The sequence below is a fragment of the Trachypithecus francoisi genome, unplaced genomic scaffold (assembly GCF_009764315.1).
Source record: "Trachypithecus francoisi isolate TF-2019V2 unplaced genomic scaffold, Tfra_2.0 Lachesis_group21, whole genome shotgun sequence".
Classification (NCBI taxonomy): Eukaryota; Metazoa; Chordata; class Mammalia; order Primates; family Cercopithecidae; genus Trachypithecus; species Trachypithecus francoisi.
The window spans coordinates 39,294,043-39,319,706 of record NW_022681467.1 but is presented as its reverse complement, the minus strand read 5'-3'; the positions used below and the strand labels follow the sequence as shown (position 1 = coordinate 39,319,706).

Below are 25,664 nucleotides of genomic sequence, written 5' to 3'. Positions count from 1 at the left end.
AAGCATGAAAGGATGTCTGCATGGACACTCCCTCGTGCTCCAATGCTATTTATTTTTATTTTTTAATTTTTTTTGAGATAGAGTCTCGCTTTGTTCCCAGGTTGGAGTGCAGTGGCATGATCTCGACTCACTGCAACCTCCGCCTCCTGGGTTCAAGCGAATTCTCCTGCCTCAGCCCCCTGAGTAGCTGTGATTACAGGCACCTACCACCACACCCGGCTAATTTTTGTATTTTTGGTAGAGATGAGGGGTTTCACCATGTTGGTCAAGCTGGTCTTGGAACTCTTGGCCTCAAGTGGTCCGCCCGCCTTGGCCTCCCAAAGTGCTTGGACTACAGGCGTAAAGCCACCACACCCAGCCTCCAATGCTGTTAGATAGGGTCAGCATCTCAGACAGCTGGGAGATTTCTGTGAGATGACATACTTTACCACGTGTGCTGGCCATCAACTTCACCCACATTCTCATTATCCCCACTTAAAAGATGAGGAAATTGAGGCTCAGAGGGGTCAGGTGACTTGCCAAGTTCCGGACCTTCCTAACTCCAGACACCTGCAAGTCCTCACATCCTAATCCCGGCTGAAAAAGTAGAGGCCAGTTAGTGGTGGCAACCACATTTTGGTCCAACATACCCTACCTTTTACCCTTCAACGTGCTGGGCTCTGCTCCAGGACTGGGGTGAGTCAGAGACAAAGTGGGAAGTGGGGCACTAGGGCAGAGGAGAGTTACAGCAAATGGCCAGGAAAAGGGCTGAGGGCTGTGGAGCTGCCATCCTTCACATGGGAGGCGTTCCTCCACTGAGCCCCTCAGGTGAGAAGTAGCTGAGTACCTGAGGGTGGTCTACGGGCAGTCACTTCTGGAATGAACAAAAAATCAGGATAGGGCCAGGCAAGGTGGCTCACACCTGTACTCCCAGGACTTTGGAAGGCCAAGGGAGGAGAATCCCTGGAAGCCAGGAGTTCGAGACCAGCCTGGGTAACATAGTGAGGTGAGACACGATGCGAGGCCACCGCCCCCCGCTCCCCCCCCCACCGGCTCTAATCCTAGCACTTTTGAGGCCAAGGTGGGCGGATTGCCTGAGCAACATAGTGAAACCTGTCTCTACTAAAAATCCAAAAAATTAGCCAGGCGTGGCGGCGTGCGTCCACAGTCCCAGCTACTCGGGAGGCTGAGACAGAATTCCTCGAACCCAGGAGGCAGAGGTTGCAGTGAGCCAAGATTGTGCCACTGCACTCCAGCCTGGGCGACAGAGCAAGAGTCTGTCTCCTAAATAAATAAACAAAACAATTAGCCAGTTGTGGCGGCGCGTGCCCCCAGTCCCAGCTACTCAGCCTGCAGTCACAGCTGGTTGAGGTGGGAGATCACTTGAACCTGGGAGGTTGAGGCTGCAGTGACCTATGATTGCACCACAGCACTCCAGCCTGGACCGCAGAGGGAGACCCTGTCTCAAAGAAGAAAAAAAAAAAACAGGGCAGGGTCTGATAGGTGCCTGAACAAAAAACTTCCTGGACAGTGGTGCTGCCCCTGGGAAAATTGGGCCTGAGGAACATAGTCCCTGTGCTCATATCCCCATCCTCACCCTGAAAGGGCAAAAATCTAGAGGGATGGAAGGCTTCATCTTTAGATGAGGCTATCGTCTAAAGAGGGACCGAAGGTTGGCCGGGCGCGGTGGCTCAGCCTGTAATCCCAGCACTTTGGGAGGCCGAGGCGGGCGGAACACAAGGTCAGGAGATCGAGACCACCCTGGCTAACATGGTGAAACCCTGTCTCTACCAAAAATACAAGAAATTAGCCCGGTGTGGTGGCACCCGCCTGCAGTCCCAGCTACCTGGGAGGCTGAGGCAGGAGAATCGCTTGAACCTAGGAGGAGGTTGCAGTGAGAGCCAAGATCTCACCACTGCACTCCAGCCTGGGCGACAGGAGACTCCGTCTCAAAAAAAAAAAAAAAAGAGGGACCGAAGGTTATCTGAGCTGCAGGGATCCAGGCAGGGAAGAGGTCAGGACCCCACTGTCCTGTCTCCCAGGCAGGCTGAAAAGCCTGGAGCTGAGGCCCCAGGCGCACAGGTGTAAGAGAGGAATCTGGAGCCACAGACCTGGCTCCAGGATCCGGGCTCCGCTCTGCCACTTAAGTCTTTGGGGAAATAGGTAAAATGGAGACCGCAGTTCCTGCCTTTGCCCCAGGGACTCTCTCCCCCGCACCTTCAACCCCAGCTGCCCAAAACTCCTCGTGGGAACAGGAAGAGAGGTCTCAAACCGAACCAAGCTGGGGCGCGGAACCCAGGTGGGAGAGACAAAAGAGCCCCCAACTCAGCACCCTTCTCAGTCCGGGGGAGAGGGCTTGGGGGGCTCTGTGCTCCCCGGAATGTTGAGGAGCAAAGCCCACCCACCAAGTTGACCCAAAACTGGGCTGGAAGAAGTGCCTCCCAGGTTCGGCCTCCCACTGGCTGGGACTCTGGAGACTCCCTCTCGCTCCCAGGGGTCGCCTTCCTCTCCGGCGAAGGCCCTGCCAGCTGACACCGGCCGGCCCACCCCCATCCCGCAATTAGGCGGGAGACAAAATGACATCATGCAGGGCTTGGCCCGGGTCCCAGGAGACCCGCCCGTCCCAGCTCCGAGGCCCAGCAGGCCCGGGTAGCCGCAGGGACTCCCAAGAGCCCCCCAGCTTTAAGCGCGCCCCTGCCTCAGAGGGCCCAGGACGCAGCATTTCCGCGGAAACACCCCGCCCCCAACACACACACACCCCCAGCTTGGAGGGAGCCTGGGGAGGGTCTGGGGGAGCTGGGTGGGGGAGGGGTGAATTAAAGGGAGGGGGAGGGGACCTCTGCCCGCCCGACTTGTCTCACCAGCGCGTCCGCCGAGACATCCCCCCGGCCCGGACCGCGCCGCGCTCGCCCGCCTGACGGCTGAGCCCGGAGCGGGAGCCGGGCCGGGGTCAGGACCCGGGCTGCTCCGGTCGCTCCGGGCCCCGGGCCGCGCTAGGAGGCGTCAGCGTGTCAGCAGGTCCCGCGCTCCCCGCTCGCAGGAACTGCAGCCGCTGCCGGCGCGGGTTGAAGCACTTTTCTATCTCCCGCCAAGCGCGTAGGCGCCGCCCGGGCCTGGCGCGCGGGCGACGGGGGAGGGGCCTGCGGGAGGGGCGGAGCCGGCGGGGCGGGGCGGGGCCTGCGGGGCGGCACCTGCCCAAACCCTCCAGGGCCGGCAGCAGGACCGGGCTAGCGGCCGCCACTTATGAGTTACCGAGCGGGCCGTGATGCGACTGAGGCCTGGCTCAGGTGTCAGTCCGTGGCGGCCCAGGAGTAGCCCACATAGCGAAGACCGAGCAAGGGGAGTGAGGCGCGAGCATGGGAGAGCCAGCCAGGGAAAACGCCAGGGCGGAATCCCCCACGCTAGTCCAAGCCACTCCTGCGTCCCTACCGCCCCACGCTAAAGCGGCCCCTCACCCTACCTGTGCCTCTCCCTGCTTCCTCTCCTGCCTCCGAGAGACCCTCTTTAATAGACTTCAGTTTTTGTTGTTTATTTTCTTCGAGGCAGGGTCTTGCTCTATCGCCCAGGCTGGAGTGCAGTTTCGCGATCATAGCTCACTGCAACTTCCACCTCCTAGGCTCAACCGATCCTCCCACCTCAGCCTCCCGAGTAGCTAAGAGCAGCACTCGCCACCACACCCGGCTGATTTTTTTTTTTTTTTTTTTTTTGAGACGGAGTCTCGCTCTGTGGCCAGGCTCGAGTGCAGTGGCGCGATCTTTGCTCGCTGCAACCTCCACCTCCCAGGTTAAAGCGATTCCCCTGCCTCAGCCTCCCAAGTAGCTGGAACTACAGGCGCGCGCCAGTACGCCCGGCTTTTTTCTTTCTTCCTTTTTTTTTTTTTTTTTTGGTATTTTAGTATTTTAGTAGAGACGGGTTTCACCATGTTGGCCAGGATGGTCTGGATCTCCTGACCTCGTGATCCTCCCGCCTCGGCCTCCCAAAGTGCTGGGATTACAGGAGTGAGCCACCGCGCTTTTTTCTTTCTTTTTTTTTTTTTTTTTAAGAGAAGGGAGTCTTGCTATGTTGCCTAGGCTAATCTGGAAACTCCTGGGCTCAAGGGATCCTGCCGCTTTGTCCTCCCAGAGTGCTGGGATTACAGGCATTAGCCCCGGGGCAAGAATGACTCTCCCTAAATGCAAACCTGACTTTACCTTTCCAGAATTAAAAACCGTCCTCCTCTCCCTCAAGGTAAATTCCTTACTCCACAATCAGATTTATCTGATCTGCCAGACCACCACCCAGCCCTGGCCAAAAAAATGGTGTCTTTGCCTTTGCCTGAGCCATTACCAAGGGCAGGAACACTTCCTGCCCCTCCCAGGTGGCTGATTCTTATTTAATTTGGGGTCCACTGCCCACAATCTGCCTGTAGACTTCTGCATTTCCCCCTTTGAACTGGGAGCATCCTGAGGTCCAGGTGACCTCTCAATGCACCCCAGTATCTCCAGGACCCAGTAGAAGACCTGACATAAGAAGCCCCAGGCAAAGGTTTTTTTATTGAATTCAGTTTACCTTGGGTTTAAACTCCCAGAGATTAGGCCAGACATAGTGGCTCACGCCAGTAATCTTACCACTTTGGGAGGCTGAGGGGGGAGAATTGATTCAGTCCAAAAGTTTGAGAACAGTCTGGGGATCACAGCGAGACCCTGTCTCTAAAAAAATTAAGAAAAATTAAGAAATTACCTGGGCGTGGTGGTGAATGCCTGTAATCCCAGCTACTTGGGAGGCAGAGGGAGGAGGACTGCTTGAGCCCAGGAGTTCGAGGGCTCAAGCCCTCGTGATTCACTGCACTCCAGCCTGGGCCACAGACAGTGAGACTGTGTCTCCTTGAGATTTAGCAAAGGTTTTCTATTTTAGATTGACATTTACCAAGTACCAAGGATCAAGCCACACTGGCTCAGCAGTGCTGAGAGGAAGATAAATGAGCTCTGAGATAGGACGCTGAAGAGACCACACCAAATCCCAGCTTTTTAGCCCCTGTTCAGGCCTCAGAGCCCCCTTCCAGAAGCTGCTGGCCACCTGGGGACAGTCCAGCCACCAGCTGCTGTAAACTTCATTTACCACAGAAGAAGGAAGACTAACTCACATCTTAAGTGCTAGAAGCTTCCACATCACTTAATTCAGGGTTTCCCCTGCCCACTCCCCTTATAAAGTAATTAACATGGACATGCCCACTTCATTGAAAGCACAGCCTCTACAGCCAAACTTCCTGGGGTTTGAGTCCCAGCTCCACCATTCATTGCAGTGTCTTAGGCAAATTACCTAACTTTTTTTTTTAGACCAAGTCTCGCTTTATTGCCCAGGCTGGAGTGCAGTGGCGTGATCTCGGCTCACTGCAACCCCCTTCCTGGGTTCAAATGATTCTCCCACCTCAGCCTCTCGAGTAGCTAGGACTACAGGAGCATGCCACCATGCCTGGCTAAATTTTGTATTTTTGTAGAGACAGGTTTTCATCATGTTGGCCAGGCTGGTCTTGAACTCCTGATCTCAGGTGATCCACCTGACTCAGCCACCCAAAGTGCTGAGATTACAGGCATGAGCCATCATGCCCAGGCAATTACCTAACTCTTCTGTGCCTCAGTTTTCTCACCTGGAAAAATTAGATTTATCAAAGTTTTAGATAGTTTTTACCAGCCACTATTCTGTTTATAAATTATAACTCATTTAATCCTCGTAACAACTCTATGAGGTAGATACTGGGATTATCCTCTTTTAGCAGATGGGGAAACTGAGGCACAGACTTCCCCAAGGTCACACTGCTAGTAAATGGTAGAGCTGGGATTCAAACCTGGCCTGATTCTAGAGTCTATGCTCTTAATCACTATGCTGGTACCTACTTTGTAGGTAGTTATAGGATTAAATAAATTAATATGGCCGGGCGCGGTGGCTCAAGCCTGTAATCCCAGCACTTTGGGAGGCCGAGACGGGCGGATCACAAGGTCAGAAGATCGAGACCATCCTGGCCAACACGGTGAAACCCCGTCTCTACTAAAAAAATAGAAAAAACTGGCTGGGTGAGGTGGCGGGCGCCTGTAGTCCCAGCTACTCGGGAGGCTGAGGCAGGAGAATGGCGTAAACCCGGGAGGCGGAGCTTGCAGTGAGCTGAGATCCGGCCACTGCACTCCAGCCTGGGCGACAGAGCGAGACTCCATCCCAAAAAAAAAAAAAAAAAAAAAAAGGCCGGGCGTGGTGGCTCAAGCCTGTAATCCCAGCACTTTGGGAGGCCGAGACGGGTGGATCACGAGGTCAGGAGATCGAGACCATCCTGGCTAACACGGTGAAACCCCGTCTCTACTAAAAAATACAAAAAACTAGCCGGGCGAGGTGGCAGGCGCCTGTAGTCCCAGCTACTCGCGAGGCTGAGGCAGGAGAATGGCGGGAACCCGGGAGGCGGAGCTTGCAGTGAGCTGAGATCCGGCCACTGCACTCCAGCCTGGGCAATAGAGTGAGACTCCGTCTCAAAAAAAAAAAAAAAAATTAATATGCGTAAAGCACCAAAAATAGTTCCTGGCACCTAATGAGAACTATATTGGCCAGGCGCAGTGGCTCATGCCTGTAATCCCAGCACTTTGGGAAGCTGAGGTGGGTGAGTCACCTAAGATCAGGAGTTTGAGACCAGCTTGGCCAAGAATATAAAACATCGTATTTTGTATAAATATAAAACATCGTATTTTATATAAATATAAAATATCGTATTTTATACAAATATAAATATATTGCATTTTATACAAATATAAATATACTTATAATTATATAAAATATAAATTTTCATAAAATTTTATAATTTATAAAAATATATATTTACGTAAAATATATTTTACATAAATATAAATATATTTTATATAAATATAAAAATTATGTTATATAAATATGAAAATTATGTTATATAAATATAAAATTTATGTTATATTTATGTAAATTTATGTATTTTATATAATTATAAAATATTATGTTTATATAAATATAAAATTAAATTTAATCTTAATATTACTAAGAATATAAAATATTAACCAGGTGTGGCAGTGTGCGCCTGTAGCCCCAGCTACTCGGGAGGCTGAGGCAGGAGAATCCCTTGAACCCGGGAGGCGGAGGTTGCAGTGAGCCGAGATCATGCCACTGCACTCCAGTCTTGGCAACAGAGCAAGACTCCGTCTCAATAAGCCCAACCTCCCGAGTAGCTGGGGTTATAGGCGCACACCACCACACCCGGCCAATTTTTTGTATTTTTAGTAGAGATGGGTTTCTCCAGGCTGGTCTTGAAATCCTGATCTCAGGTAATCCACCCACCTCGGCCTCCCAAAGTGCTAGGATTATAGGAGTGAGCCACTGCACCCAGCAAAAAAAGAACTATATTACTGTTAACTATTATTACTACTGTAATTCTTCAGCTGCCCTCACTCTTATCCTTTGAGGCCCACACATTAGTCATCTGGTTTCAGGGAGAGGCAGGACCTGACAGCTTGGGCAAGGTATCTACCCAAAGCAAGAGGCAGAGAACAGCTGCAGAGTCCACTTGCAACCTGGAACTGGGGCCAGTTAACCAATGCCCTAGAGCCAAAGGAGCCTGGAGTCAGTGCTGTGAGTCAGGCAGCAGGAAGATCATGCTGGTGCCAGATGGAATCTGATGATCTCCACACATTTCCTCTCCACTTATCATCATAGCAACAGATATCCCCTGGAGAGAGGATTCCTAGTGTTCCCAGTGCAACCACATCTGGGAGTGGTCCCTGGACTCTGTACTAATAACATACAAACTTTACCTCTGCTGGGAAACTTTTCCTGAACATGCCCTGCTTGGACAGGGAGGCTCCAGGTATTTGATTATTCCACAGTTTGCCCCAACCCGGGGCTCCAGACCCAGGCCTGACCCAGTGTTGGGAAGATAAGGATCAAATCAGCTTATTAAATGCTCAGGGCCCAGGACCAGTTTGGACACCAAACACTGATTGATAGTAAGTAGAATCACATGGCCCTTCTGCCTGGAGCCTTCCTCCTCCACCTCCAGAGCATCCTCCTTATCATTCTTGTCCTCATCGCACTTCCTCCACCGACTATTTTACTTCTCTCTCAAGAGAAAGGACAGCCTGTGCACATTTTAAGCTTCAGACCTTTACTATAGCTTGGCTTCTGGTAGGTACTCATGGAAGGGGTTTTACACATTCCATTTAAATTGAGTGGATGCAATGTTACAAAGCTAACATTTGGGCTGGAGAGTTAGGCTTGGACCTCAAATGAGAAAGCTGGGAATGCTAGAGTTTGAATTGTATCTCATAAAATATGGGACATCAGAAGAGATTCAGGCTGGGCACGGTGGCTCATGCCTGTAATCCCAGCACTTTAGAAGGCCAACGTGGGCGAATCACTTGAGGTCAGGACTTCAAGACCAGCCTGGCCAACATGGTGAAACCCCACATCTACTAAAAATACAAAAATTAGCTGGGCATGGTGGCACGAACCTGTAGTCTCAGCCACTCGGGAGGATGAGGCACGAGAATCGCTTGAACCCAGGAGGAGGAGGTTGCTGTGAGCCCAAATTGTGCCACCGCACTCCAGCCTGGGTGACAGAGTGAGACTGTCTCAAAAAGAGATTTGGGGTCAGGTGCAGTAGCTCATACTTGTAATAATCCCAGCACTTTGGGAGGGCAAGGTGAGAGGATTGCGTAAACCCAGAAGTTCGAGACCAGCCTGGGCAACATAGTGACACCCTCTGTCTGTATAAAAAATTTTGTTAAGGCCGGGCGCGGTGGCTCAAGCCTGTAATCCCAGCACTTTGGGAGGCCGAGACGGGCGGATCACGAGGTCAGGAGATCGAGACCATCCTGGCTAATACGGTGAAACCCCGTCTCTACTAAAAAATACAAAAAACTAGCCGGGCGACGAGGCGGGCGCCTGTAGTCCCAGCTACTCGGGAGGCGAGACAGGAGAATGGCGTGAACCCGGGAGGCGGAGCTTGCAGTGAGCTGAGAGCCGGCCACTGCACTCCAGCCTGGGTGGCAGAGCAAGACTCCGTCTCAAAAAAAAAAAAAAAAAAAAAAAAAAATTTTGTTAAATCAAAACCTAAATACCAAGTCTCCTTAAACTATTACATACAACTGTTGGCTGGGTGCAGTGGCTCACCTGTAATCCTGTAATCCCAACACTTTGGGAGGCCAAGGTGAAAGGATCGTTTGAGGCTAGGAGTTCAGGACCAGCCTGGATAACACAGCTAGACCTCGTCTCTACTAAAAATGAGAGAGAGAGATTTTGAAACAATGGGATGTTTTTCAGACACTTCTGTCCCACCTCCAGGGCATCAGTATAGAGAACAGAGACATGATAGCAAACAAGTGGCCATATAGGCATACGAAGCCAAGGACTCGGCCTGGAAAGGGACACTTTCTACAACAGTGTGGATCTCAATGGAAGGAGAAGGGAAAGCAATTCAATTACTTGATTCAAGGAATCAAACTAATTCAATGCCTGCTTTTTTTTTTTTTTTTTTTTTTTTAAGCTAGAGTTTCGCTCTGTATTGCCCAGGCTGGAGTGCAATGGCTCATGATCTTGGCTCACTGCAACCTCCAACTCCTGGGTTCAAGCAATTCTCCTGCCTCAGCCTCCCAAGTAGCTGGGATTACAGGCTAATTTTGTATTTTTAGTAGAGATGGGTTTTCGCCATGTTGGTCAGGCTTGTCTAGAACTCCTAACCTCAGGTGATCCGCCCGCCTCAGCCTCCCAAAGTGCTGGGATTACAGGCGTGAGCCACTATGTCCGGCCCCCAATGTCTGCTTTTACTACTCAAAAGATTGCGATTACATTAATAACCATTTGCAAAGCACCTATCTTTGAGTTCCAGAAATGGACTATCAAAGTATTCAGATCAGAAAATAATAACAGCTTGGCTGGGCAAGGTGGCTCACGCATGTAATCCCAGCACTTTGGAAGGTCAAGGTGGGCTGATTACTTCAGGTTAGGAGTTCGAGACCAGCTTGGCGACCATGGTGAAACCCCATTTCTACTGAAAATACAAAAATTAGCCAGGTGTGGTGCTGCTCGTCTGTAGTCCCAGCTACTCGGGAGGCTGAGGCACAAGAATTGCTCGAACCTGGGAGGCAGGGGTTGGTTGCAGTGAGCCCAGATCTCGCCACTGCACTCTGAGCTAGGTGATAGAGTGAGACCCTGTTTCAAAAAAAAAAAAAAGAAAAAGATAAGAATAACAGGATGATTTTCCTAGGGAAGACACTATGTGCCTGGCCCCATATTAAGAGTTTTATATTCATTTTGCCTTTTTTGTTTTAGAGATGAGGTCTCACTCTGGTTTGAGGCTGTAGTGAGCTATGATGACACCACCGCACTCCAATCTGGGGAGCTGCAGTGCAATGGTGCCATCATAGCTCACTGTAGCCTCGAACTCCTGGGTTCAATCCTCCCATTTCAGTTTCCCAACTTGCTGGACTTTCAGGCGTGAGCCACTGTGCTGGCTTATTTTGCATTTAATGTTTATTACTCTGTGTGGCAGGTAACATTTTAACAAACAAGTTAAGACACAGAGATATTAAGTAATTTGCACTGATCACACAGCTAAGGGCTGGTAGCTTGAAGCAAAACATCCACAACTTGGTATTACATTGGAGAGTACCATTTGTGATGTATAGTGAAAGTCTGAGTCTGGGCTATAACTAGAGGTTAGTCATAATGAGAAAATCCAACCATCCATATTCTCAGGAAGCTCACCAACTGGTACAGAAGATAATGACTGGAAAATTAGCTCTATACAGGTGAAGATCAATTGCCAGGACTCTGAGTGCCCACCCAACAGGATCACTGAAGGCTCTTTAGAGCTGGACGATGTAGGAATATGCAATGCAGGGAATGGCACAGGAAATAGCCAGCATATGGCAAGGAGGAGGGGGATTAGGAAGTACTCAGGGATTGGCAAGGGTTCAAAATTATTCTTGACTCTTCTCTCACATCACGTATCTGATCCACCTGCAAATCCTATATCCAGTGGCAAAAGCACATGAAAAGATGCTCAATACCATGTAATTAGGGGAATGTAAATTAAAACCACAATGAGATTTACGTGCCTATTAGAATGGCTAAAACTAAAAAAGACTAATTATACCAAATGTTGATGAAGATGGGAAGCAATTAGAATTCTCAAATACTGCTGGTGGGAATATAAAATTGTACAACCACTTTGAAAACTGTTTCTTTTTCTTTCTTTCTTTCTTTTTTTTTTTTGAGATGGAGTCTCACTGTGTCACCCAGGCTGGAGTGCAGTGGCACCATCTCAGCTCACAGCAACCTCTGCCTCCCAGGTTCAAGCAATTCTGCCTCGGCCTCCCAAGTAGCTGGGACTACAGGCACACGCCACCATACCTGACTAATTTTGTATTTTTAGTAGAGATGGGGTTTCACCATGTTGGCCAGGGTGGTCTCAAACTGGCTGGTCTCCTGACCTCGTGATCTGCCTGCCTCGACCTCCCAAAGGCTGGGATTACAGGCATGAACCACCATGACCAGCCTGAAAGCTGTTTCTTAAAAACTTAAATAGGGCCGGGCGTGGTGGCTCACATCTGTAATCCCAGCACTTTGGGAGGCTGAGGCGAGCAGATCACGAGGTCAGGAGTTTGAGACCAGCCTGACCAACAGTGGAACCCCGTCTCTACTAAAAATACAAAAAAATTAGCCGGACATGGTGATGCGCACCTGTAATCCCAGCTACTCAAGAGGCTGAGGCAGGAGAATCACTTGAACTCGAGAGGTGGAGGTTGTAGTGAGCCGATATCACACCACTGCACCCCAGCCTGGATAACAAAGGGAAACTCTGTCTCAAAAAAAAAAAACCTTAAATATACACCTATCATATCACCTAGCCATTCCAAGAAAAATGAATACGTATCTCCACACAAAGCTTTTAGATAACTTTGTTTGTTACAACCCCAAACTGGAAACAACCTAAATGTTAACAGGTGACTGGATAAACAAATTATAGATAAAAAACAAATCTATCCATACAGTGGAATTCTACTCAACAAAAGGAATAAATTATTGATAAAATATAAATGTTACAAACTGTGCTAAAAGAAGCAAAAGAGAACATACTGTATGATCATTTTTTTAATTTTAAATTTTTTAGAGACAAGGTCTGGCTCTATATGGAGGGCAGTGGAGCCATCTCGGCTCACTGCAGCCTGTCTCTCAGGCTCAAGCCATCCTCCCACCTCAGCCTCCTGAGTAGCTGGAACTACAGGTACACACCACCATATCAGGTTAATTTTTTTTTTTTTTTGAGACCCAGTTTCGCTCTGTCGCCCCTGCTGGAGTGCAGTGGTATGATCTCGGCTCACTGCAACCTCCACCTCCTAGGTTCAAGTGATTCTCCTGCCTCAGCCTGCCAGGTAGCTGGGATTACAGGCAAGAGCCACCGCACCCAGCTAATTTTTGTATTTTTAGTAGAGACGGGGTTTTGCCATGTCAGGCTGGTCTCGAACTCCTGACATCAAGTGATCCACCCACCTAGGCCTACCAAGGTGGTGGGATTACAGGTGTGAACCACCATGCCCAGCCTATAAGACTATTTATATAAAACTCTAGCCGGGCGCGGTGGCTCAAGCCTGTAATCCCAGCACTTTGGGAGGCCGAGACGGGTGGATCACGAGGTCAGGAGATCGAGACCATCCTGGCTAACACGGTGAAACCCCGTCTCTACTAAAAATACAAAAACTAGCCGGGCGAGGTGGCGGGCGCCTGTAGTCCCAGCTACTCGGGAGGCTGAGGCAGGAGAATGGGGTAAACCCAGGAGACGGAGCTTGCAGTGAGCTGAGATCCAGCCACTGCACTCCAGCCTGGGCGACAGAGCGAGACTCTGCCTCAAAAAAAAAAAAAAAAAACTCTAGGCCGGGCGCGGTGGCTCGCGCCTGTAATCCCAGCTACCTGGGAGACGCAGGCAGGAGAATCACTTGAATCCGGGAGGCAGGGTTGCAGTGAGTCGAGATCACACCATTGCACTCTAGCCTGGGTGACAGAGTGAGACTAGGCCTCAAAAACAAAAACAAAAAAACCAACCAAAAAAACAAACTCTAGAAATTAGACACAAATCTAAAGTGACAGAAACCAATCTAAAGTGACAATGGTTGTGGAGAGGATACAAGGAGACACAAGGACGTTTTGGTGCATGATGCGTATGTTCCATTTGCATGACTCCAGGGGCCCCTTCTGAGTCACTGGAAGAAGTGTGGGGCCATTGACTAAAGAACAGGGGTATTAACGCTTCCTGGGTTTTTCCAGGCTCATGCCAGTCCCAGCGGTTTCCTTAGGTATGCAGTTGCAAAGGGGGATAATTTACTCTCTAAGAAACCATCTAATCCAAATCCCTTGCATTCCTGATGAGACTCAGTGCCAGGACCCTGGGCTACATTATACACACCACATGGCGAGGCCCCCACCCGACCTCTACCCTGCACCCCCTGAAGCATCAGCTTTCGCCAACACTTAATTCTTCTGTCACTTGCAGTTCAGCAATCAAACAGGGAAGGACTTGCGGGGTAGGGAGTTTGGGTTCAAAGTCAGGGAGAAACTGCGGGTGAATGCTAAGGCCTGTCCAGAGGCGGGTGGACCCAACCGCAAGCTTCTCCAGCCTTGCCGCAGCTGCTGAAAACATCCTCACCCTCCTCGGTGAAAACCGGAGGGGAATGTCAGGCCTTGGAGTCAAGCCGAGAGTCTCCCCGTCCGCAGGTGACCCGGGGCAAGGGACGTGCCTGTTTCGAGTGGCCTCCCATGTAAACCGAGACCAAAGGCTCCAGGATGTCCGATCGCAGCGACCGCACCCCAGGCCGCCAGGCCGCACCGTCTGGAAGGCGCAGGGGAACTCCGAGATCCCAGTCTTTGAGCCCGCGCCTGGGATCAGACGGCGCGCGGGGCATCGCGGGAGTCGCGTCCCTGACGTCACCGTGGGGCGCCTATGCGCAGGGGCACCTTGAGCCGCGCTACTGGGGCTCTGGAGCTCTAGCCAGTCCCGCGCCCCAGAGCCTTCTCGGAGGCGTCGTTTCTTTCGTGTGGAGGGCGGATGAAAGAAAGTCGCAGGGATGAGAGGGAGCAAGGTCGGGACGTCACAGGCCTCGGACATTGTGTCGCCCCCGGTCCTGAACCGTCCCTGACTTCCCAGTGTGGCTCAGAGGCTCTGGACCAGCTCCTCACACTGCATGCTCGGTGTCCCATTTGCAGCTCTTACTGGGTTAATTTCTCCCAGCAATTAAGAATGTGAGCTGCGGAAGGGCAGCCCTGTAAGGTTGCCCAAGTGGTTTCATCTTGCCCTCTGCCTGGACACTACCGATTTATCAAGACAGGGCAATTGCAGTAGAGAAATAGTAATTCACGCGCGGAGCGGGCTGTGCGGGAGACCGGAGTTGTATTGTTACTCAAATTAGTCTCCCCGAAAACTCGGGGATCAGAGGGTTTTGTTTTTGAGACGGGAGTCTCGCTCTGTTGTCCAGGCTGGAGTGCAGTGGTGCGATCTCCAGTTATTTTTACACCGTTACCTGCCAGGACTGGTATATATGTTTTTTTGTTTTTTGTTTTTGATTGTCGTTGCTTTTTTAAGAGTGAAGTTGAGGCCAGGCGCGGTGGCTCAAGCCTGTAATCCCAGCACTTTGGGAGGCCGAGACGGGCGGATCACGAGGTCAGGAGATCGAGACCCTCCTGGCTAACACGGTGAAACCCCGTCTCTACTAAAAAAAATACAAAAAACTAGCCGGGCGCAGTGGCGGGCGCCTAAAGGGGCATTTTTGTGGCTCATGTTTGAATTTAAAAACACCCCCGCTCACCACTTTAGCGAGTTGATTAAGCTTAATTTTACTAATAAAAACTAATCTGACATCACCACCTATGAAATATTCTTGCCAAAAATGTTTAATTCACAGTCAAGCCTTCAGACCTAACTTCAGTTTACAGGAAATAAAGGAGATAAAGGAACAAGTTAATAGACACTATGATGAAGCAATGAGATAAATCCAGAATGTGAGAAATTCTGCAAGACACCTAATTTGGTCTTTTCAAAACATCAGTATCTGGTCAGGAGCAGTGGCTCATGCCTGTAAACCAAATACTTGGGGAGGCCAAGGTGGGAGGATCACTTGAGCCCAGGAGTTCCAGACCAGCCTGGGCAACACAGTGAGACCCTGTCTCTACAAAAAATTAAAGAATTTGCTGGACATGGTGGTGCACACCTATAGTCCCAGCTACTGTGGAGGCTGAGGTGGGAGGATCGTTTGAGTCCAGAAAGTCGAGGCTGCAGTGAGCTATGATTGCGCCACTGTATTCCATCCTGGGTAACAGCAAGACCCTGTCTATGAAAAAAAAAAAAATCATTTAAAAAAGAAAAGAGATAGGGAGACTGTTCTGGATTTAAAGAGACAGTCAAATACAATGTGTGAACCCTGACTAAATCCTCGCTTGAAAAAACATATATAAAACACATTTTGGGGGCAATTAGGGGATAGTCTGAATATGCATTAAACATTAGGTAATAGGCCCAGCGCGGTGGTTCATGCCTGTAATCCCAGCACTTTGGGAGGCCGAGATGGGTGGATCACGAGGTCAGGAGATCGAGACCATCCTGGCTAACACGGTGAAACCCCGTCTCTACTAAAAATACAAAAATTAGCTGGGCGCGGTGGCAGGCGCCTGTAGTCCCAGCTACACTGGAGGTTGAGGCAGGAGAATGGCGTGAACCTGGGAGGCAGAGCTTGCAGTGAGTGGAGATCACACCACTGCACTCTAGCCTGGGCGACAGAGTGAGATTCTGTCTCAAAAAAAAAAAAAAAAGGTAATAGAAATGATAATGGCATTATAGTTATACAATGAGGTATTTAAGGGTAAAATACTATTATGTCTGCAATTTCATTTCAAATGTTTGGTAAAAAAGATTATACAAGGCCTGATGAGGTGGCTCACACCTGTAATCCCAGCACTTTGGGAGGGTGAGGTGGGCGGATCAGGTCAGGAGTTCGAGATCAGCCTGGCCAACATAGTGAAACCCCGTCTCTATTAAATATACAAAAAATTACCTGGGCATGGTAGTGTGTGCCTGTAATCCCAGCTACTCGGGAGGCTGAGGAAGGAGAATGGCCTGAACCCAGGAGGCGGAGCTTGCAGTGAGCCGAGATGGCGACAGAGCAAGACTCTGTCTCAAAAAAAAAAAAAAAAAAAAGATTTTACAGGCCGGGGGCGGGGGGCAGTGGCTCATGCTGTAATCCCAGTTACTCAGGAGGAAAATCGCTTGAATCCAAGAGGCGGAGGTTGCAGCGAGCCAAGGTTGTGCCACTGCACTCTAGCCTGGGTGACAGAGCAAGACTGTCTCAAAAAAAAAAAAAAAAAAGATTATACATACATTGGGATTTTTTTTTTTTTTCCCCCGAGACAGAGTCTTGCTCTGTCAGCTCAGGCTGGAGGGCAGTGGCACAACCTCAGCTCACCACAACCTTTGCCTCCTGGGTTCATGCGATTCTCCTGCCTCAGCCTCCCGAGTAGCTGGGACTACAGGTGCCCACCACCACGCCCGGCTACTTTTTGTATTTTAAGTAGAGACAGGGTTTTGCCATGTTGGCCAGGCTGATCTTGAACTCCTGACCTCAAGTGATCCGCCCGCCTTGGCCTCCCAGTGCTGGGATTACAGGCATGAGCCACTGTGCCTGGCCCATACACTGGGATTTTAAGGTCTACATGTAAAAAAAGAAAGAAAAAAAAAAAAGAAATTTAAAATAATTATACATATGGAAAGCATATATGGCAATATGTTTACAATTTTTTTTTAAGTCTGATGGGCACATTGGTGTTTAATGTACTATTCTTTACACTTTTCTGTTTCAAAGTGGGCTTTTTTTTTTTTTTTTTTGAGACGGAGTCTTGCTCTGTCGCCCAGGCTGGAGTGCAGTGGCACAATCTTGGCTCGCTGCAAGCTCTGCCTCCCGGGTTCACGCCATTCTCCTGCCTCAGCCTCCCAAGTACCTGGGACTACAGCCGCCTGCCACCACACCCGGCTAATTTTTTGTATTTTTAGTAGAGACGGGGGTTTCACTGTGTTAGCCAGGATGGTCTCGATCTCCTGACCTCGTGATCCGCCCGCCTCAGCCTCCCAAAGTGCTGGGATTACAGGCATGAGCCATCGCGCCCGGCCTTTTTTTTTTTTTTTTGAGAGGGAGTCTTGCTCTGTTGCCCAGGCTTGAGTGCAGTGATGCGATCTTGGCTCACTGCAACCTCTGCCTCTGGGGTTCAAGGGATTCTCCTGCCTCAGCCTCCCGAGTAGCTGGGATTACAGGCGTGCACCACCACGCACAGCTTTTTTTTTTTTTGTATTTTTAGTAGAGACAGGGTTTCGTCATGTTGGCCAGGCTGGTCTTGAACTCCTGGCCTCAAGTGATCTGCCCGCCTTGGTCTCCCAAAGTGTTGGGATTACAGGCGTGAGCAACCATGCACAGCCCTCAAAATTTTTTTTTAATGTAAACAGTTCTATTTAGAAACAGGTACCTGTTTGCATTGTAGAATATAAAACTTGGCTTATGCTCTATAAACAATAACCATTACTCCAATTCACAGAACACACAATTAGATTCAAAGTTTTCACATAAATTGGACAAAAAAATATATAGCCTTGCCACAGGCCATCCGTGGATGAAGGGGAAAAGCCTACTGACCCTGTGGTAGAACAGGCCTTGCTTCCTCCAAGGCACCTTTTTGGTCAGGAGGGCGTGGTGGGAGAAACTCCTGGTTAGTAGGCAGATTGCCAGTCTCTTCCCCAACTAGACCTCAGTTATCCTTTCGAAAAGTGAAAGTGGAAGTTGGATTAGATTCAGATAGAACCAAAAAGTTCCTTGTAAGATTATAGGTGTTTATTCTAGTTACCTATTGCTCTATAACAAATTACTTCAAATCAGTGGCTTACAACTGCCATTTTAAGGCCAGGTGTAGTGACTCATGCCTGTAATCCCAGCACTTTGGGAGGCCAAAGTGGGAGGATCGCTTGAGGTTAGGAGTTTAAGACCAGCCTGGGCAATATTTATTTTCATAGGTATTGATTTATTTTAGGGGTAAAGTACTATGATGTCTGTAATTTCGTCTCAAATAAAAATAAATAGAGATGGACCGGGTCTTGCTATGTTGCCCAGGCTGGTCTCAAACTTTTGGGCTCAAGCAATCGTACCACCTTGGCCTCCCAAAGTGCTGGGATTACAGGCATGAGCCACTATGCTCAGCGCCTCCCCCCCCCCAAAAAAAAAATATATATATATATACTTTTTAAAAAGCTTATTTATTTTTTGGGACAGAGTTTTCACTCTTGTTGCCCAGGCTGGAGTGCAATGGTGAGATCTCGGCTTACTGCAACCTCCGCCTCCCAGGTTCAAGCGATTCTCCTGCCTCAGTCTCCAGAGTAGCTGGGACTACTCCACCACACTTGGCTAATTTTTTATATTTTTAGTAGAGATGGGGGGTTTCGCCATGTTGGTCAGGTTGGTCTCAGACTCCCAACCAGGTGATCCGCCCGTCTTGGCCTCCCAAAGTGCTGGGATTACAGGCATGAGCCACCACGCTCGGCCTATTTGTTTTGTTTTGTTTTTAAGTAGTTAGCTTTTAATGAACTTCCCTCCATGTGGCCTCAAGCCACCAGGACACAGGCTCCCTCAACACCCTTAATCTTCTCCTCAGCTCTTCTGCTGAAGAATTTGGCCTCCATGATGACAGGCTGCTGTGGGAGCTTTCCCTTTCCCAGAACTTTGTAGTAGTCCAATCGCACCACATCAATGATGGGAGCAGCCCCAGACTGGTTTTTAGCAGCATTCACCTGTGTCTGCTCACTGACCAAAGTTCACAATTTGTCAAGGCTGCAAGTTGAGCAGAAACTCTGGTTCCTCTTTAAGTGGTGATGCCTCATACCAACTTTCTCAAAGTAACCTGGGTGGTATCTGTTGAAGCTGATCCTGTGGTGATGCATTCCACCAGCATTATCGTGGCCTCCGGGGTGCTTCTGGAGCTGGCCTATGCAGCTGTGGCCGTGGCTCACGTGGCTCCAAAGTTTCTGGGTCTTCCTCAGTCTGGATGGCATGTTGGTGGCTCAGACAAAAGACCCAAAATACATTTTTTAAAATTAGCTGGGCATAGTGGCATACACCTGTAGTCCCCAGTTACTCGGGAAGCTGAAGCAGGAGGATCGCTAGAGTCCAGGAGGTTGAGGTTACGGTGAGCTATGATCACACCAGTGTACTTCGAGACAGAGCAAGACCCTGTCTCGAAAAAATTAAAAACAAGGTTGGGCGCAGTGACTCATGCCTGTAATCCCAGTGCTTTGGGAGGCCGAGGCAGGTAGATGACTTGAGGTCAGGAGTTTGAGACCAGCCTGGTCAACATAGTGAAACTCTGTCTCTACTAAAAATACAAACAATTAGCCAGGCATGGTGGCATGTGCCTGAAATCCCAGCTACTGGGGATGCTGAGGCAGAAGAATCACTTGAACCTGGGAGGCGGAGGGTGCAGTAAGCTGAGATTGCGTCACTGCACTCCAGCCTGGGAGACAGAATGAGACCCTGTCTCAAAAAACAAAACAAAACAAAACAAAAAATCAAAATAAAAATAAAAACAAATATAACAAAATGGCAGTGAGGGCACACCTTCACTCCCATTTTATTATATTCACAGATTCTGGGAGTCAGAAATTCAGAAAGAACGCAGCATGGATGGCTTGTCTCTGGTCTATGACATCTGGGGCCTCAGTTGGGATGGCAAAAGGCTGAGGTGCTTGATGGCTGGGGCCAGGAATCATCTGGAGGTATCATCATTCATGTTTGGCAAGCGATCTATACCAAGATGCTGATATAGACTGAGATCTCTGGCTGTTGGTCAGAACACCTATCCAAGGCCTATCTACATGGCCTTGGACTTCTTAAATGGAGACTTGTGCTCTAAAGGTGAATGTCCCAAGAGAACCAGGCAGAAGCTGTATAGCCTTTTATGAATTAGCCTCAGAGGTCACCAGCATCACTTCTGCCACGGTGCCAGATTCAGAGATTCAGAGGAGGGAACAGAGACCCCACCTCTCAATGGGAGGAGCATCAGGCCCACAGGATAAGAGAGTATTTGGGTCAGGAGACAATCGTTGAATACATTTTGGGGATGTATTCGGAACACACTGCTACAGCACTCCCCAGGCCTGTCCTCTAGCTGCTTATCTCCCAGCTCTGAGCTAGAGCCCCCAAATTCTGCCCCTGGAGTGGCCTCCCCTTGCCCAGTATTCTGCCCTGGTTGGCAACTCTGAATAAGCCGTGTGCTAGGGTTTGAGTATGGGAAAGAATGGAAGCCTATGAACAGAGCTTTACCAAGAAGAAATCATTTGAAATTCAGGATTTTTTTTTTTTTTTTTTGAGACAGAGTCTTGCTCTGTCACCCAGGCTGGAGTGCACTGGCGCAATCCTGGCTCACTGCAACTTCTGCCTCCCAGGTTCACGCCATTCTCCTGCCTCAGCCTCCCGAGTAGCTGGGACTACAGGTGCCCGCCACCAAGCCCGGCTAATTTTTTGTATTTTTAGTAGAGATGGGGTTTCACCGTGTCGGCCAGGATGGTCTCGATCTCCTGCCCTCGTGATCCGCCCACCTCGGCCTCCTAAAGTGCTGGGATTACAGGCCTAAGCCACTGCACCTGGCAACCCCACCTTTTTTTTTCTTTTTTGAGACAGAGTCTCACTGTCACCCAGGCTGGAGTGTAATGGTGTGATCTCGGCTCACTGCAACCTCTGCCTCCCAGATTCAAGTGATTCTCCTGTCTCAGCCTCCCAAGTAGCTGGGACTACAGGCTCGTGCCACCACACCTGGCTAATTTTTGTATTTTTAGTAGAGACAGGTTTCACCACGTTGGCCAGGCTGGTCTCAAACTCCCATGCTCAAGTGATCTGCCCTCCTCGGCCTCCCCAAGTGCTGGGATTATAGGCATGAGTCACCGTGCCCAGCCAGTGTTGTATCCTTTCAACCAGTCCAGAAAGCTGTACAGTATTTACAACAAGCTTGAGAGTTATTTATGTCTTTGATAAGACTCAAATCCAGAACTGGGGTTGAAAAAAAAATGCAATGAAAGACTGTTTCATAGGGTATAAAAAGACAGATGCAACCATACATTTAATTTTTAAAAATGGAATGTATCTTACATAAGGATTTTGTGAAAAATCTTATACCTATCTGGGTATTACAGAAGATGCATATACCTTTCATAGCTCATGGAGGAAAGAGTGTATAAACAATTTTGATAAGGAGTTGAGGAACAATTTGAAAATAGTTTATAAAGAGAGAATCAGGAGGCAGAAAAAGCTTCAAGAGGCACGGTCTTCAGAAATTGTTCTGGAATGCTGTTTCACTGGTATCGATATCATGTTCCTGGATGAAAGAATAAGAGAGAATTTTAGTATTTCAGTATAAAGCCTGAAATGTAAACTCTTCAGTGCTTTGGAATTTAGAATTTAGAGATTCTGAATTTTCTTTTTTTTTTTTTTTGAGACGGAGTCTTGCTCTGCCGCCCAGGCTGGAGTGCAGTGGCCAGCTCTCAGCTCACTGCAAGCTCCGCCTCCCGGGTTCACGCATTCTCCTGTCTCAGCCTCCCGAGTAGCTGGGACTACAGGCGCCCGCCTCGTCGCCCGGCTAGTTTTTTGTATTTTTTAGGAGAGACAGGTTTCACCACGTTGGCCAGGCTGGTCTCAAACTCCCATGCTCAAGTGATCTGCCCTCCTCGGCCTCCCCAAGTGCTGGGATTATAGGCATGAGTCACCGTGCCCAGCCAGTGTTGTATCCTTTCAACCAGTCCAGAAAGCTGTACAGTATTTACAACAAGCTTGAGAGTTATTTATGTCTTTGATAAGACTCAATCCAGAACTGGGGTTGAAAAAAAAATGCAATGAAAGACTGTTTCATAGGGTATAAAAAGACAGATGCAACCATACATTTAATTTTTAAAAATGGAATGTATCTTACATAAGGATTTTGTGAAAAATCTTATACCTATCTGGGTATTACAGAAGATGCATATACCTTTCATAGCTCATGGAGGAAAGAGTGTATAAACAATTTTGATAAGGAGTTGAGGAACAATTTGAAAATAGTTTATAAAGAGAGAATCAGGAGGCAGAAAAAGCTTCAAGAGGCACGGTCTTCAGAAATTGTTCTGGAATGCTGTTTCACTGGTATCGATATCATGTTCCTGGATGAAAGAATAAGAGAGAATTTTAGTATTTCAGTATAAAGCCTGAAATGTAAACTCTTCAGTGCTTTGGAATTTAGAATTTAGAGATTCTGAATTTTCTTTTTTTTTTTTGAGACGGAGTCTTGCTCTGCCCCCAGGCTGGAGTGCAGTGGCCAGCTCTCAGCTCACTGCAAGCTCCGCCTCCCGGGTTCACGCCATTCTCCTGTCTCAGCCTCCCGAGTAGCTGGGACTACAGGCGCCCGCCTCGTCGCCCGGCTAGTTTTTTGTATTTTTTTAGTAGAGACGGGGTCACCGTATTAGCCAGGATGGTCTCGATCTCCTGACCTCGTGATCCGCCCGTCTCGGCCTCCCAAAGTGCTGGGATTACAGGCTTGAGCCACCGCGCCCGGCCTTGAATTTTCATTAATTAGGACATATACATAATATCTGGCTTTAGGGCTGAATCCAACCCAAGGATCAAATTTTGATCCTTTTGCCCTACCAGGGCAGGGCTTGTGACCACTGCCCACCACCCACCATGATGAGTAACAAACAAGAGTTGAAAGCACTGGTGCAAAGACCACACCAGACTTCTTTTTTTTTTATTTTTTTATTTTTTATTTTTTTTTGAGACGGAGTCCTGCTCTGCCACCCAGGCTGGAGAGCAGTGGCCGGATCTCAGCTCACTGCAAGCTCCGCCTCCCGGGTTTACCGCCATTCTCCTGCCTCAGCCTCCCGAGTAGCTGGGACTACAGGCGCCCGCCTCGTCGCCCGGCTAGTTTTTCGTATTTTTAAGTAGAGACAGGGTTTCACCGTATTAGCCAGGATGGTCTCGATCTCCTGACCTCGTGATCCGCCCGTCTCGGCCTCCCAAAGTGCTGGGATTACAGGCTTGAGCCACCGCGCCCGGCTTGAATTTTCATTAATTAGGACATATACATAATATCTGGCTTTAGGGCTGAATCCAACCCAAGGATCAAATTTTGATCCTTTTGCCCTACCAGGGCAGGGCTTGTGACCACTGCCCACCACCCACCATGATGAGTAACAAACAAGAGTTGAAAGCACTGGTGCAAAGACCACACCAGACTTCTTTTTTTTTTATTTTTTTATTTTTTATTTTTTTTTGAGACGGAGTCTTGCTCTGTCGCCCAGGCTGGAGTGCAGTGGCCGGATCTCAGCTCACTGCAAGCTCCGCCTCCCGGGTTACGCCATTCTCCTGCCTCAGCCTCCCGAGTAGCTGGGACTACAGGCGCCCGCCTCGTCGCCCGGCTAGTTTTTCGTATTTTTAAGTAGAGACAGGGTTTCACCGTATTAGCCAGGATGGTCTCGATCTCCTGACCTCGTGATCCGCCCGTCTCGGCCTCCCAAAGTGCTGGGATTACAGGCTTGAGCCACCGCGCCCGGCCCACACCAGACTTCTTACATTGGCCTTGGTGCCTGTTCTAGCATGCCACCAGAGTGAGTACTGCTGGGAACCTACATGACCTCCCATCCCATCATTCACTGCTGAGCAGCCACATCAAAACCCTCATCTCTGGGTTCCCTTCATGGATGGCACTTAGACCACAGTAACTGCCCATACACTCCTGTCTCCCACTACACAGAGCTCTGAGACGGACAGCAAGGACTGCACTCATCTTGTTCACTGCAGTGGCCCCAGCCTCCAGCACCATGCTAGAGGTGGAAAGTGAAACACTGTCAAATGAGCATCCGTCAGAGCCAGCTTCCTTCCAGGAGAGGCTCAGAAACTAACTGGTCTTCCCACTCAGCATCTAAAATCCTAAGCTTGAATTTTGCCTGCTTACATTAAAAAACAAAACACTCTTTTTTTGCTGCAAAAGTGACACAGTCACTATAGAGATTATTATAATGAAGGAAAATAAAAATTAAACATTATCTTTTTTTTTTTTTTAAGACAGGGTCTCAATCTATCACCCACGATGGAATGCAGTGGCATAATCACGGCTCACTGCAACCTCAACCTCCCCAGGCTCAGGTGATCCTCCCACCTCAGCCTCCCAAGTAGCTGGACTACAGGCGCAGACCACTGCACCTGGCTAATTTTTTTTTTTTTTTTTTTTTTTTTTTTTTTTTTGAGACGGAGTCTTGCTCTGTCGCCCAGGCTGGAGTGCAGTGGCTGGTTCTCAGCTCACTGCAAGCTCCGCCTCCCGGGTTTACGCCATTCTCCTGCCTCAGCCTCCCCAGTAGCTGGGACTACAGGCGCCCGCCACCTCGCCCGGCTAGCTTTTTGTATTTTTAGTAGAGACGGGGTTTCACCGTGTTAGCCAGGATGGTCTTGATCTCCTGACCTTGTGATCCTCCCGTCTCGGCCTCCCAAAGTGCTGGGATTACAGGCTTGAGCCACCGCGCCCGGCTGTATTTTTTTAATAGAGATGGAGTTTCTGTTGCCCAGGCTGGTCGAGAACTTCTGGGCTCAAATGATTCACCTGCCTCAGCCCCCTAAAGTGCTGGGATTGCAAGCGTGAGCCACTGTGCCAGCCCAAGGATAAATTTTTTTTTTTTTTTTTGAGGCAGAGTCTCGCTCTGTCGCCCGGACTGGAGTGCAGTGGCCGGATCTCAGCTCACTGAGCTCCGCCTCCCGGGTTTACGCCATTCTCCTGCCTCAGCCTCCCGAGTAGCTGGGACTACAGGCGCCCGCCACCTCGCCCGGCTAGTTTTTGTATTTTTAGTAGAGACGGGGTTTCACTATGTTAGCCAGGATGGTCTCGATCTCCTGACCTCGTGATCCGCCCGTCTCGGCCTCCCAAAGTGCTGGGATTACAGGCTTGAGCCACCGCGCCCGGCCAGGATAAATTTTTTTTTTTGAGACAGAGTCTCGCTCTGTCACCCAGGCTGGAGTGCAGTGGTATGATCTCGGCTCACTGCAAGCTCCATCTCCTGAGTTCACACCATTCTCCTGCCTCAGCCTCCCGAGTAGCTGGGACACAGGCACCCGCCACCACGCCCAGCTAATTTTTTGTAATTTAGTAGAGACGGAGTTTCACCATGTTAGCCAGGATGGTCTCGATCTCCTGACCTCGTGATCCGCCCGCCTTGGCCTCCCAAAGTGCTGGGATTACAGGCGTGAGCCACCATGCCCGGCCCCAAGGATAAATATCTTTATGTTCTTTTTTTATTATGCGAAATAATTCTATGTATTGTGTGTATTCTATAAAGAAAGTAGAATCTCTCTATATACTGTTCTTTAGTCTCTCCCTGCCCCATATTTACTGTATCATGAATGTATTCCCAAGTCCTTAAACTTTTTTTTTTTTTTGAGTCTCACTCGTTGCCCAGGTTGGAGTGCAGTGGTGCAATCTTGGCTTACTGCAACCTCCGCCTCCCAGGTTCAAGCGATTCTCTTGCCTCAGCCTCCTGAGTAACTAGGACTACAGGCACAGGCCACCACACCCAGTTAATATTTTATTTTTAGTAGAGATGGGGTTTCACCGTG

General features: G+C 49.2%; 2 protein-coding genes and 1 pseudogene across 7 annotated transcripts in view; all 3 read right to left on the bottom strand.

The window, feature by feature from the left end:
- The window catches only part of MYBL2 (MYB proto-oncogene like 2), a 53,474-nt gene extending 50,352 nt beyond the window's left edge, over window positions 1-3,122 (bottom strand). Inside the window, exon 1 of the mRNA XM_033186464.1 lies at window positions 2,841-3,122. Coding sequence (XP_033042355.1) covers window positions 2,841-2,860 — 20 coding nt within the window. The 5' untranslated portion in view covers window positions 2,861-3,122. The remainder of the gene's footprint in view (window positions 1-2,840) is intronic.
- Window positions 3,123-18,497: 15,375 nt separating this feature from the next.
- LOC117068790 lies at window positions 18,498-19,204 on the bottom strand (annotated as a pseudogene).
- Window positions 19,205-21,938: 2,734 nt separating this feature from the next.
- Window positions 21,939-25,664, bottom strand: part of IFT52 (intraflagellar transport 52) — a 62,996-nt gene continuing 59,270 nt past the window's right edge. For all 6 annotated transcript variants that reach the window (XR_004431234.1, XM_033186458.1, XM_033186460.1 and 3 more), the window contains one exon: window positions 21,939-22,225. Coding sequence is in view for 5 of the 6 variants with exons in the window: in XM_033186458.1 (XP_033042349.1) it covers window positions 22,178-22,225 (48 nt within the window). In the remaining variant the exon portion in view is untranslated. The remainder of the gene's footprint in view (window positions 22,226-25,664) is intronic.